This window comes from Acanthochromis polyacanthus, chromosome 17, assembly GCF_021347895.1.
Source record: "Acanthochromis polyacanthus isolate Apoly-LR-REF ecotype Palm Island chromosome 17, KAUST_Apoly_ChrSc, whole genome shotgun sequence".
Taxonomy (NCBI): domain Eukaryota; kingdom Metazoa; phylum Chordata; class Actinopteri; family Pomacentridae; genus Acanthochromis; species Acanthochromis polyacanthus.
In genome coordinates, this window is record NC_067129.1 from 17,280,683 (window position 1) to 17,295,237 (window position 14,555).

Sequence of the window (14,555 nt, forward strand, 5' to 3'; positions counted from 1 at the left end):
TTGCTGTGCAAGGTAATGTGACATCAAACAGGTTTGTGGTTATGTAAGTCCACAGTCTAATGTGTGCACTCTTTCATGTGTCTTTGAAGTGAATAGTAGCAGCAGATAATGTCCCCGTTTGGACGGCAGCCAGATAAGAAGTTTCTTTGAGGAGTGAGAGTAAGCAGTGGGTGCCGGTGACACAGAGGATACAAGCAACACCCGAAGGACCTCTGCGGTTCTGTGCTTCTTCTTCTAATGTTTTTGTATTTACACGTCTGACTGCTCTCGTCCCGATGGAGTTGGTGGTCTCCACCTGACTGCCTCTCTGGCATGTAGGTTAGAGAAGATAAGGAGGGCATTAGTCTATTCTAATATATTCTAGTTCCTTCTTGCAGGCTGCGAGGCCTGAATCTATATTGTAAACCTGACCTCTCTTATTGTTCAATGCCGGTGTGGTCTTCGCCTGCTGATTTCTCATTATTGAACATGATAAAGGGCCTGCCCTCTAAAGAAGAACGCACCAAAACAGCATGTTAGTGAACTAAGCTGCTGTTTGATTGTAAATCTCCCTTCTTATCTCTACAAAATTCTAACATATTTAGAGAGTGAATCAGTATGAAGCTTCTGTTCAATAGCTTTTACTGCATGGTCTCCTCTAAACAGGCGTCTCTCTGTCTGGGCCGTGGTGACAATAATCACATGCACTTAATATATTGTATTCTGTGTAGCTCTTTGCCCAAGGCAGAACACTGACAGATGACACCGTGGCAAAGTTTGAATTAAAGAGCGCTGCATCCACAGTCGGAGAGCCACCCATTTACTATTGAGTTTCATTCAACCCTTCGTCCTGCTAACAGAGTTATGACAGTCAGCACAGGGTTGCAATAGAGTTTGATCCAAGGCAGAGGCCTTAGCATTGTAATGAAAGGGGCTTTGAAGCTCGTAGAATTGAATTTTTATTAGTCGTATGTGAAGAAGAACAAAATTGAGGAGCATTAGATACAAGCTGTATGAAAGTCTAGGACGACAGTATATTGGATTTTTGACATTTTCTGACAATAGCAGATTTCAGATTTCTGCAGCTGAACTCAGGGCACCCATGCATAAATATGACACAAGAGTAATCCTGTGATTTTCGAGGCTTGTGTAATAAACTAAGCCAGTGATTTCTATGTTAGAGGTCTGTGATGAAACTGATTCAGTGTCACGCTTGGATGCCAGGTTATCACACACCTTCCTGCTCCACAATCCTGTTCAATCTCTTTCTCTTATTCTCACCGCTGTGAACCTGCTTCACCATCTCTGGGAGCAGCTTTCCATTTCTTGCTACACCACTGAGAAAGAGATTCAAGGTTAATTTAGTTCAATTAGTTGGTAAAAGCTGCACTGAGTCTTTGTATGGCAGCACAATGCTTTCTCATCTGTTTTATTTAATTTTGCTTCACTTCTCTGCTGCCTTTACCGCGATGCACACTCAAAAAAAATCTTTACAACAGACGAGAGAAGCAAGCACATGAAGGTATTTGCTGTTCAGTAGCCAGCACAAAGGGCTGCGCAGCCTTGCAGCTACCTGTGAAAACAGGCCGGAGCTGGTGAACAATGAAATATAGTGCACTTGGATGCTTCTGGCTGCTTTGACTTTCCAAATCAATATTTTACTCCCACAGTCAGAAGTCTGCACACACACTTCAAAGCTAATGAAGTGTGGATTCAAACAAGTTGGCAGTCATGAGAAATACAATACAGAGAGTAATCCAGGGACGCTTTTCTAGATTAACAGACTGCAAGTGTGTTGAAGGACAATATTAAAATTGGAAAAGTAACCTAGAGACAGAAATATTGCAGAGCAGAGCGGCCATTGTTAAGAACTGAAGCTCCATTTAAGCACAAGATAGTTTGTATATGTTTTAGATGGAATGCAAATTTAAATATCCAAGAGGCTTTTGCCATCTATGCTGTAAATTAACACGTGCCTTGAAAGATCATAACCTCCCCTCTTTGGCTCCGTGTGGAATATTTGCAGTGAAACTGGGACACATTACTGCCCAGCTAACTTGAGGCCTCTTCATTATTCACTGTCTCATCATCTCGGAGCCTTTATGATAGCCTCAGCAGCTCTCTTGTGATTGGAGCTGACAGAGTCTCTCCACACGTCTACTCTTTATTCCTCTTAGTGGAGAAAGGTCTGGAGGAGCCGGACTTTCCACCCAGTCTTAAGCGCTTACAAATGCAGGCTGTTAATTGGGGCATGGGAGGTTCATAAACTGTTTCCTACCCGAGTCTATTAGGAGGTGAATAATGAAAGGAGTCACAGCTTTTTACTGCCTGGTGGCTACTGACAACAGCTGTTTAACACTCGTGTTTAAATGAGGAATTTAACTTTATCTGTGTTGCAGAGATTTAAGCTCTGTTTGAGGCTCAAATATGGATGTTTTTTCCTATAACAATAATAGCAAGGAATTGATTGAATATTCTGCTTTCATGTGATCTCAGTGGTGACTAACTATTGTGTGGTCATGCACTGATGTCAGCAGCCCAGAGGAATTCAGGTTAGCACGTTAAGTGTGGGCCTCGGGGCTGGGCAAGCAGTCAGGCTTCAGTCATGTCAGCCTCTTTGATCACACTGTCCATCATTCTTGGATATGAGAGCTGTCCACCCTGAAGTACACGTGTCAAACTCAAGGCCCGCGGGCCATATCCAGCCCGTAATACAATTATATCCGGCCTGCGAGATCATTTTACATTGATCTATTATTATTGTTATTAATGGCCCGAAGATATGAAGCGCTGATAACACACAAACTACAGATCCCATAATGCAGCGCAACAGCTGCCTTGCCGAATTATAGGTTAGCTGGGAACATTTCCGCGTCATTTAAGTCAAGCCTTTGTTTTTGTCTGCAACCCTATTGTAATGACAAAGCTAGCCCTTAACAATGGCGAAAAGAAAAGTTGATTCTGAAAACAGAGCCTTTCAAAGCGATGGGAGGCTGAGTGTATGTTGACATTGCCGGTAAAGCCGTGTGTCTTATTTGTGGAGCTAATGTGGCTGTAATTAAGGAATTTCATCTAAGATGGCACTTTGAGACAAAACATCAGGACAAGCTGAAAAATCTGCACGCAGACCAGAAGCTACAGAACATAGAAGAGTTAAAGAAGAATGTGACATCTCAGCAGACGTTTTTCACCAGAGCGAAAACACAAAGTGAAGCTGCTGTGAAAGCAAGCTTTATTGTGGCAGAAGAGATAGCCAAATCAGGCCATTTACCGAGGGAAAGTTTCTGAAGAACTGTATGCTGAAGGTGTCCACACAAAAAGCAGATGTTGGCAAATGTAAGCCTGAGTAGAAATACAGTTGCTCAGACAGATGGCCACTGATTTAAGAACACGGTTGACTGAAAGAAGCAAAAAGTTTATTGAATACTCTCTCGCTGTTGATGAAAGTACTGACATGACGGACACTGCACAGCTAGCCGTCTTCATCCGTGGAGTGGACTCCGATTTGAGCGTTACAGAGGAAATGTTGGACATTAAATCGATGCACGGGACAATGACAGGAAAAGACATTTTTGAAAACGTATGTCCAAATGTAACCGACATGAAACTGCCCTGGGACAAACTTGTTGGACTTACAACAGATGGAGCACCGGCAATGTGCGGTGAAAAAAGTGGGGAGGATGCGAGTAAAGATGCAGGAGGAGAAGTGTAATGTTGAGTAGACAGTATATCACTGCATCATCCATCAGCAAACAATGTGTGGTAAAGTGTTAAAAATTGAACATTTAATAAGCACTGTAATGAAAACCATAAACTTTATCTGAGCTAAAGGTTTGAACCACCGGCAATTTCAGTCTTTTTTTGTAAGAAATAGATTCAGAGTTTGCCGACATTCCTTATCATACAGAGGTGTGTTGGCTGAGTCCAGGAAAGATTCTCAATAGAGTTCTTGAGCTACACAAGGGATTTTGTGAGTTCGTGCACTGTAAAAAAGATAACTACAGTCTGTTCAGCAGAGTTGGTATTTTGATTTGTTTGAACATGAAAATTAAAATAGCTGTACTACTTGACATGAAAATACACATCAGACCAATCGTGTGTACCTCAATGTCTAAATTTGTAATTGTGAATAAGCTGAAAATGTATTTTGTTGTTGGTACAACAAAGTTGGAAAAACCACAAGGTTTCCCAGAATACACAGCAGCATAAGTCCTCATGCTTACTTTCCCTTGACCTACAGCAGTTACCATCCCCTGAAGCTCAGCAGGTTAAATGGAAAACTTATAAACAGGAGCAATATGTGGTGGTCAGGGGTTCAAATCCAGCTCAAGGTGCTTTGCTGAAGGTCCTTAAAATAAATTTAAGGAAATATTTAAATTTTAATTTATTTTTATAAAATGGCCAAAGAGCAAAGAAAACTGAATGTTTTAAACTGTTATTTTTACTTTTGTGGAAAAGCATCATTTTTATTTCATTTTTTCATGTTTTTTTTTATTGCAGCATGTTCAAAGTTGTAACTTTTATAATTTTGACACGAGACATTTTGATAGAGAACAAACTATTTCAAATTACATAAAGTTGAAGTTTATTTATTGTGGAATAATATTCCTGTTTGTTTTTATTCCTATTTATGTTCCAAAAACGTTTACTTTTAGTGTGTTCAATAAATGTTTATCTTTTTCGGCCCTAAAGTGTGCTTTGAGTTTTGGCCCCCGGTGCAATTGAGTTTGAAACCCCTGCAAGAGACAAAATGCCACTGACAGACCTGTGTCACTGAATTTCATTGACATTCCCTGATGTCTGGTCGCCACATTGCTTGTATTTTCTCTGAATATTTGCCAGGATTTAAGCTGAAAGGTCTGATAAACTAGCTTCTTTTCTAAACTATAAAGCTGTAATCTTCAGCGTCAACCAATGCTGACTCAAATGATATCACTTGAGGCCATGTATCTTCATACAACTTTCTCTGGAGACACTAAAGGCCTTATATATAAATAAGAATACAGAATAGGTAACTGTAAACAGACTTGATGTGTAGGATCAATGGAACTCTCTTTAAAGACTTTTGGTTTGGTTTCATCTCTTTCAGATTTGCAAGGATAAAATTGATCCATTTCAAGTTAGCCTCTGATGTGAGGTTGATTTTACAGCTCCTCAACACTTCTTCTCTCATTAAAGGCTTGCAGAGATAAAGTCAGCCTGAGGTGCAGCTTATCTGATCCAGACAACCACCCTGTATACCGTCCTGGTCTGATTGATAAAATCCAGTCCTCATTCTGCTCCTTGATACTTGTTAGAGACTTCTGCCTGGGTTTCATTCCTGTATTGATTATTTCAGGACTATGTCGAGATGTGGTTCATGTACCCATTCTGGCTTTGTGTCCTACTTTTCTTTAAATGCCATCACTTCAATGCAAAAGAGAAGTGGCCCTTTGGCTGCACACACGCATGTGTCTTTGTGTTTCTTCTACAAAAGCTGAGGATAGCTTAATAAAGAAGGTCATTAAAGTGCCATTAGTCAGTGAGCTCTGAGGCACTGGGACCCTACAGATAAAACATGGGGCCGCTCAGACAGCTGGAAAGGCCAGGTACTGGGTTGCCATAATCAAAGGTGAGAGGAAGGTCCTGAATGAACTTCAGAGGCACTACAGGAGGCTAGACAAACCATACTCAAGAGAGATCTCTACTTTGCTCAATCATACCTCTTTCTTTGTTTCCCCCCTCTTGCTCCACTTTCTCTCTACCTAACAGTCATCCCCCAAAGCCCCCAGTGTGCAACTAGAACATCACTGAAAGCTTCCTACCTCCTCATCCTTATTCAGCTGCAACTGTTCACTGCCCACACAAACCATCGATTTAACACTCATACAGCTATTGCATTGTAGCTCACATATGAGCACTGTTTTCCACTGACCATGAAGCTGTTGTCTTTGAAAGTAGGAAAACTGACATCCCCTGAAATCAATACAGCGTAATAAAAGACATGTTTGTTGTGTTTTCAAGAGAGCAACTCACTATCACGAGTTCAAGCTTTTCCAGTAACCTCAGCTCTCTAAAGCTAAAACAACTATGACACCTGGAATTGTAATGGAAATCCAGCCAGCACTCAGAATGACTAAGAGCAGCAATGATAGCCTGTAGCGCAGTCGATAACTGTTTGGCAGCGCGAACTGGGAGACTTGACTCAATTTGTAAAAGTGAGCCGCTCTCTGGCTGCATAGGTGCTGAGGAGAGTGTCTGAGAAAGATGATCACTGAAGAGGTGCAGGGGGAGTTTCTTTTTACGAAGCCCAGGAGTTTTGAAATAAAGAGTGCAAGTGGATTTAAGGAGACATGAATCATTTTCCATAAGAAGGTTCTTTCAATTACAGTTCATCTGTGCTTTTGTTGTTCAATGCATTAAAAGCTCTGTTGTGCCACTGCTGGACTTCTAAAACTACAAGGTCATGATTCATTTTTATAAATGTAACACAAAGCAACAAATCATAAGTCTCGGGGCAAACGGAGGTACTTCAGCCCCGACGAAGTATCTAAAAGACACACTTGACTTTGAATCTGACTGTTTCTGCAAAACCTCTACTGCCACCAAGTGGCTCTCAGTTGGTAGTGATACCAACAACACCTATCTAGTCATTAGGACCCAGAAGCTCGGTAGTAGTCTGATTGGATTTTGGCTATCAGATTGGATCATATCTTTAAAATGGGTTTTCCAAAAGCAAAAAAAAATTCTCAAATCAGATTACATTCCGTTATCCAGTCTTGGTTTGTCGGATTAGGATACCTGGGATCTAAAAAAACCCAAAACATCAGGATTATTCTGATCTAAGGATGGATTTCAGGCACATATTGTAACAAAACTTAAAAATATCTTGAATATTCCTACATTTGTATCATGTAGTGCACACTTATTAGATTCTGGGCTTCATTTATACGTTACAGTAATTAAGCAGATAAAGTAGCCATCAGGCTATCTAAGAGTCTCAGTACTGTAAAGTTGGAAAAAAAAGGATCCTGCCCTCATTAAATAAGTCCCAAAGCAGCTGTCAATATCTATAAAAAATAAATTATCATCTTAACCAACACTGATTACTGTATGCTCTGCTTTTCATCGGCACGGTAACACAATCATCAGAGATGTTTGTGCTTTCAAAAAGATTCTAAAAGCTGATCTTTAACATTCTTTATTTTGTTAACTACTGACCATTTTTCACTTTTTCATGACTTAAATGTGTATAAAATATCCACAATATATTTGTAAATAGTTTATATTTATTTGCTTATATTTATTTGTTGAGGGCCAGATGAGCGCTGAGTTTTTAAAGAATTGAAAATGGACGGAGGTGTGTGTTTTGTTTTGTTTTTTTTGGTTGTTTTACTGTTCTCTTTTACATTGCTAGTATCATACACAGTAGTATTTGCTCCCATCTAGAGAACTGATGGTCCAGATGTGGTAGTATTGAAAAATTTGTATCAGGATCCTAATCCCATGTTGTATTAAAAAAAAAAGTGAGAGATTATCTGATCAAGTAGCAAAATCTCAAAATCAGGGATTTGAACCAGATATTAAGGCTTTTTTAAAAAAAAAAAAAAAATCAAATGACAATAAACAAAAATCATATAAATAAACATCTTTTTTTCATCTGCATTTAGTGATATCATGCAATCGGCTGCCCTTATATTGAGAGGTATTTCTTGGTCTTACTGTCTTTGTAAACAGTCTCGTATGAGTATTATTCCTTCAGTAAAAGGTAAATTCAAAACCATAAGTGAAATTCTAGTCTCCTCTATTAAAAAAAAAACAAACCTGACTTCAGGGCTGAATTCCACTAGAGAAACTGAGAAAAAACTTTTTTTTCTTTAAAAAGAGCTTGATATAAAGTCGGCCTAATAGCTGAGTGGTCAGTGCACAGACCATATGTGCATATACACCCTGAGCAGCAGATTCCTGGATCTGTTCCCAGCCAGTCAGACCATTTGCCACATCTTACTTCTACTCTCTGTCCAAGTTTCCTGTTTCTCTTTACTATCTTAAACAAATCAGGAAAACGCCCCAAAATAAACCTTTATAAACAGTTTGCTATACTCAGTGAGATTTTATCTGTGAAAGAATCATTTTCACTGTGTGTATTTGTGTTAAATTTCTCTTCTATACACCTATACAAGCGTACTGTACACGATCTAACTACTCTGTCTCGTTTTTTCTCTGCAGTTTTCATCATGGCTGCCGGACTGCTGGTCTACCCTTTCGGCTTAAACTCCTCGCTCGTCCGCTCTTTCTGCGGAGACTCTGACATCTACTACGCCGGCGAGTGCCAGATCGGCTGGGGCTACATGCTGGCTATCGTTGGAGTCATGCTCACCGTCTTCTTGCCCTTTTTTGCCAAATATGCACCGAAGGAGCAGCTGTCCCCCACCCCTTTGCCCACGCTGTTATAGTTGTGTCTTGTTTCCCCCCCCTCCTGATCATTCTCGCTAACCTGGGTTTGATGTCATGGAAGGACACCTGCATCTTGTTTTTGAAGGTGATGCTCCTTGGGAAGCCCCACTCAGCGATAAGTAAAGCTGACACTACAACAACAAACACTGTCTTCCTGCATCCGTTATGTAATTAATTCAAAATCAGTTCTTTTAAATGGAATGTTTTATGTTATATTAGTACTTGGTGGTTATAATTTCTTCCCTCAAAATATCATGAGTTTGACATACGTCTTCATGTCAGCTTTGGAGATGATGCAGCTGGAAGATGAAAGGACTGATAAACTCAAAAAACAAACATAGCAAGTAATTGCTAAAAAAAATAAGTGTTTACCTTTGTTGCTTTTTTTGTGAAAACAAGAACATATGTAACATTCCTAAACAGACTGGAATTTGTCTGCATATAGAGAGTGGAAGCATGGCATTTTGTGGCAGTATGATTGGAGCAATCAAACAATGTTTCAGCAAGAATTTTTGAATAACACTAAAGTCAGCAAGAGAGCCAATGTGAACGGTCAACGATTGGGACAATTCATGGATGTAGACCCGAGTGTCTTAACTCTGAGGGAGCTGCATCTACATTGTACAGTGCTGGACTGTAAATATGGTCTGGATTTAACAGAGCTGATGTTTGAGGTTTCGAAACAACACGTTGATAAGAGAATTCCAACGCTTTGAAGGATTTTTCTCTTCAGACTGTTTTTGCCCTCCAGTTTTGTGACCGGGCAGCAAACCAGTGGGAGTCAAGAAGAAGTTTTAGCTTTCAAAGACAGCAAACAAAAGGACAATAGACACAGCATCAGACCTGCCGAAAGGACAAATGGATCATCTTCTCTCTTCTCTAACAAGGAAGCAAATCATAATGACAAGTAGTTGTTTCAGAGCAGTGTTGTCAAAAAGAAATTGTTAGGATATTCCATCCTTTTATCAACCTTTTTCCCAGATTTGTTTGTGTAATGTAACTCGCTTGTTTTTCTGTCTACAACACACAACACTAAACACTCTAATTCAGGAACAAATGATTGCAAAAGGCAGGGAGATGTAGGAATTTTGTCGAAAATGCATGATAAGACAGCTTTGTTAACGGTAGAACAATTGATCTAGATTTTAAACATGATCTGACCAACTTGTGCCTTTTAACATAACCAAGACAAGTGTTTAATACAATTATCAGGTAATCATCTTTTTCTGCTGAAAAACTGTGGATCCTGTTGTGTGAATTTTTTTTTTCTATTATATTTTTCCTCTCAGCGGTAAGTCTTTCTCCTGTACTTGATGCAGTATGATCTCATTAACTTGAGAAAATGTTCTGGAGGAAAAAAAATGATGTCTTCGAATCCTTGGAGATAATGGCAGACAGAAAGAAATAAACGAAAGTGATGTACTTGTGTTCAATTACGCCCTGAGACGTTTATGCCAATTATCTAGAAAAGGTAAATCACTTGAATTGCTGTATTAAAAGGTTGTGACATGCACAGATTAATTCCTGGCATCCTTGTCTTATGTGATTTAGAATTTGAGTGGTAGATGAGGGAGCTGTACAAACTGAACTTCGCCTTTGGTCATCATTGCTGAGCTGCCACATTAATTCACCTTATGTGTAAAACGTGGCTTAAAATAATTCACTCCTCAAATAAGCTAATGTGTTGGTGTGTTTTTCCGTCAACCCATTTCTCCTTTTCAGCGCTGGCACCATTCCTGTCATGTCCCAAGGACAAAATGTCTACTTCTCCACTTACTGCCCCTGTACACTGCCAATTTCATCAAGCTAGACTCCCTTTTCTAGTGGGTGTTTATGTGCGTATTCGTGTTTAATAATGGGTTGGAGTTTGCTAATTCGTTAAACTTTAAAGAATCCCCAAATTAGGTTTCCCATATTAACAAGTCCTGACATTAAAAAAATTACTATGATTATGTTGCCATATTTGAAGAAGATCAGGAGAGGACTGTTGGTATTGTATTGGACCTCATACTGTGCTTGACTGTGTGGGAATGACTGGCGTGACTGCACTGGACTTATTCCCCTATTTGTTGAACCATTGTGTGTAAAGTCTCAGCACTGGTGAAACTGTTTTTGGTAGAGTAGAATTATTGTTTTTTCCATTGTGATGTTTGACTGTAAATAAACTAACTGTACTTGATATCACTTGTTATTCCTAACTGCCCCGTTTTTCAAAGATATATTTTGAGATATTACCTCATCGTGTTTGCTTTACCTGACTTAACCTCTAAACAATGTTTGCTGTTTTGTGAATTTTCTTTGTAATAAAAATATTTCATAACTTATAAAAAGAGAGGCTTTACTTTTCGATAAGGGTTTGGCTAAATTACTTTTATATTTAAACACAAATAAATACAAAAATGTGAGAACATGTCAGCGAACTGTTACAGGAAACAAGCAAATGGAAACAGCCCCCTCTATTGGTCAAAAACTTTACAAAACTGATGTGAAGATGTTTTTTTTTTTATGAACTACTTGGATTTCCAACTGTAACAACTTGTAGAACATAACACTAACCTTGGCTGTCATGTGCCCCCTTCAAACACAGGTATACTACTGTTGTTGATATCTACTCGTGCTCAGACCTCACTGAGTAATTTTACCAGCAGCCTCATTTCTGCATCACAGGCTTTGACAGCCTCCTGGGCATTCCTCAGCTCTGATGGCAGGCCGGGTCTGACGGACACACAGATCAGGACATCCCTGCTGCGGTCATAGTTGCCCACGCAGCGATGGACCTGACCACGGATGAGACGAGGTAGCACCTGCTCCTTTTGGACAAAAGGCAGAATTGAAGTCAGACTGTAGTGCTGTTTTTTTTTATTAGCAATATATGCAGACTTTTAAGTTATATCTGATATGAAACCCTCTAGATTACAAACAAGGTTGATGATGATTGCTATGGAGTTTCTTTCTTTATTCAAGACCATTGTCTTTAAGTTTGGGATAACTATTTCTTCAGTCTACGTTCAGATTTGTAATGTTTTACATCTAAATTCTGCTCTTTCTACACAATAGACCCTGCTTGGGTGCAAATCTGCCCTGCTCCTGCTCAGACCTATTTCTCTGCATTCACATATATTGTTGCTTCTGTGCAAATGTCCTGTTTCATCTACTTCCACACAGATTACTTCTGTGTGCTCACAAAACTTCTGCTCTCGGATTTGTGTTCTCAATAGGATAGAAGCTGTGGCACTGATTCATGAAATCGTTGCTGCTTCTATGCAGGTGCACTCACTTTCCTTTTTACAATGTGTTACTGTAGGGACACAGAAACACATCAGTGTTTATTGTTTGTAGCCCACTAACAATGCTCACAATAATAAGCATAATTAACACTCAAACCCAAGTATATCATCATAGATGTATTTCCACAGTGCACATATGAATTTACTAATTAAATTTTGAGGAAAGGGATTCCATCATTTAATAAAAATATTTACTTAAGGTCCTTGATTTGTTTGATTAATGCCAGCAACTGCTTTGCTGAACCGAGGTAAATGGAGTGCTGCAAAAAACTGAACTTATCTAATTTTCTCCTCTAGCACCATGATGGAAGAAACTCTGCTACTGTAACAGTAGGCTACTATTAAATGTATCTATTGTAGCAAAAATTCAGCTACTGGTATATGTTATAACTCCAAAATTCCTTCGCGAAAACAAAGCAAGCCCATTGAATTAGCCGTGGAGGGTGGGAGTGGATGAACCTAATTACACTGTAAACACTTAGGAAAAGCTTTATAAAATTTCAACACAGCATGAAGACACAATGCTCTCAAACTGAATGACCATGCTCTTGAATAAAGAAAGCAAAGTTACACACTTGCATACAAAATGTACATAGTAACCGGTTTCCCTGTACAACGACTTTACATAACTTAAGTGCATCATAACCATGATACGTAACATGGATAGCATACTGTACTAAATACTAAGTCAATATTTTATCTGACTGAAGCTGAAAAGAGTCAGAGATGCTACTGCATTCAAAAGTATATTATCCTCTGATAGCTTAAAGACACAATCATTTGCATTTTCAGATTTTTTCTAAACTCACATTTTCATAGAAGACACACTGCACAACGTCCTTCCCATCCCTGATGAGGAAGTTCTTGGCTCCGTAGCGACCCAGTGTGACCGCAGAGTCTAAAGTAGCTGTTGAAGAAGTGCAGCCTGTCAGATTGATGGTGCTTAAAAATACTTAACAGCCCACAACAGAGACAACACAGACTGCAAATCAGCTCACCAAATATCTCAAATAAGTAAGGCACTTTGTCTCTAAACTGACTCCAGTGTCTCATGCCATCAATAACCGCTGTTAGGATCCTCAGGGAGTTCTCAATGGCTGGCTTTACTGGAAATGCACCCTGCTAAATGCACCAAAAAAATTGTCCTGATCACTAACCACAGTATAAAACATTAAGACTGTGTAATATTTGTATATTACACATTTTTCATATCAAACTCTACCTGAGTTTCAGTTGGTCGAGCAGTCTGAGGTTGATTTGAGTTCCTCTTTCCCTCAAAGGAAGGTCTTTGTGGTTCAAAGCTGTTAGTAAATTTCCAGGAGTTCTTCTGTGGCTGCACAGCATGAGCAGAGGGCCTCCTGGGTGGTGGGACAGGAGGAGGAGGAGGAAGAGGAGGTCTGGACTGCTGGGAATACGGAGATGGCTGCCGACCCATCTGAGAAAAACCTGTACGGGGTGTTGGCTTGCTTTGTGCGCTCTCACTGCGAGGGGTTTGATATTTGTTCTGTCTGGAATTAACACTGGCACTGGAATCCTGTTGTCTGACTGTGTAGCTGGAGGGTCCGGTCCCAGAGCTAAAATGAAAATAAACCTCCTTTATAATGTATTGTGATCTAAAATTAAAACTCAGCATGATAAACTTTTAAGATGACATTTGGCTTTCTTTAAAGTATGTCTTTATGTGTTATCCTTGCTAGGCAGCAATCAAGTTAGTGTAAAATCAAGGGTAAAAATACTGTGTTTGTTGTCTGTTGCTCCTGATAAGTATTGGTGTCCATACATCAGCAAACTATTCCCTCTTTTTTTCAGGTGTCTAGAATTTCATTTTTTAGAAATTGCAAACTATAAAAACCAAGTCAGCGCATCTGACTTTGCCCTTTCAGATTCCTGAGCAGTTTTCTTTGTAGATATATTATAACAAGTAGCATAAGATTCAGTATTTTATACTAATAGTCAAATGGTTGATAAAAGGCACCTTCTGCTTCCAGCTTTGTATGGATGTGCTATAGGTCCATAGGCTCTCACTGCAGGGGCCGGTCCAGGAGCAGGTCTGCTGCTGCCATGCTGCTGGAGTGGAGCAGATTGTGGGATGCCCTGTTTGTTCCACTGGCGCCTTTGGGGAGCACCAGAAGATGGACCCGAGGCCTGGTAACATCCATATGCATCTGTAGAAAGGTGTATTCTCAGAGGTAAAACTCCGTACAAATAACAGCTGTCTCTGTCTGATGTTGTAGTTGTCTTCCTTCACAGGTAGACACTTCACCATGTTATGTAGCTAGAGACTGTGACTGTGAGCAGTCATTACATTAAAACACATACAATACAATCAACAGGAAGATTTTGATTTCTAGAAGTTTACAAAACCTCATCCAGCATTAGATTTCTCTGTGGCTGTACTGCCACCTAGTGATAGAAAAATAGTAGAGACGTAAAGACTTCACCTGGTGTGCTGTGAGATGTAGCCGAGCTGATGCTTGCCATGTATTCACTGTGGGAAAAGAATTCATTCTCAGATGGTGTAGATGTCAGAGGAATTCTGTTTCTCTTCTTCTGGTTAAAGAGTGGAACAGAGAGGCAGCCTGATGGAGACAGAAGAGGAAACCCAAATGAACACAACAAAGTACTAGGCTATAGGCTTAGATTTTTTTTGTGTGTAAATTTCTCTCAGTATTTAGAATTTCTGCATTTGTCATCCCAATAAAAATAGGATACACTTGTACAGTGAGTAAACAGTGTAGCATTTACTGCTCAGTGTATGAATGATATGTGTTCTGAGTGTGCAGCAAGTTTTGAACATGAGCTATTAAAGTCCTGGGGTTTGTAAATTAATTATAATTAATAACGTGTGTTATC

At 39.6% G+C, this 14,555-nt stretch overlaps 2 protein-coding genes across 2 annotated transcripts in view; one reads left to right on the forward strand and one right to left on the reverse strand.

The window, feature by feature from the left end:
- The window catches only part of LOC110958409 (LHFPL tetraspan subfamily member 7 protein), a 131,982-nt gene extending 121,383 nt beyond the window's left edge, over positions 1–10,599 (forward strand). The window contains exon 3 of the mRNA XM_022204939.2: positions 8,188–10,599. Within this exon, the coding sequence (XP_022060631.1) occupies positions 8,188–8,414 (227 nt within the window). The 3' untranslated portion in view covers positions 8,415–10,599. The remainder of the gene's footprint in view (positions 1–8,187) is intronic.
- Positions 10,600–10,755: 156 nt separating this feature from the next.
- Positions 10,756–13,326, reverse strand: LOC110958416 (spermatogenesis-associated protein 22). Its single transcript, XM_022204950.2, has 4 exons — positions 12,925–13,326; positions 12,701–12,824; positions 12,512–12,609; positions 10,756–11,225 (listed from the first exon to the last, which is right to left on the reverse strand). The coding sequence occupies exons 1-4, from the start codon at positions 13,135–13,137 to the stop codon at positions 11,034–11,036; spliced, it is 627 nt and encodes a 208-aa protein (XP_022060642.2). The 5' UTR covers positions 13,138–13,326; the 3' UTR covers positions 10,756–11,033.
- Positions 13,327–14,555: the final 1,229 nt, after the last annotated feature.

Bases quoted from the DNA above. Each gene is read 5' to 3' on its own strand.
- LOC110958416 (XM_022204950.2), bottom strand. From the start codon at position 13,137: ATGGGTCGGCAGCCATCTCCGTATTCCCAGCAGTCCAGACCTCCTCTT. The intron at 12,825-12,924 runs GTAGAGTTTGAT...TGGTGCATTTAG, and splicing joins CTCGACCAACTGAAACTCAG to CAGGGTGCATTTCCAGTAAA. The intron at 11,226-12,511 runs GTGAGTTTAGAA...TTTGTCCAAAAG, and splicing joins AGTGTGTCTTCTATGAAAAT to GAGCAGGTGCTACCTCGTCT.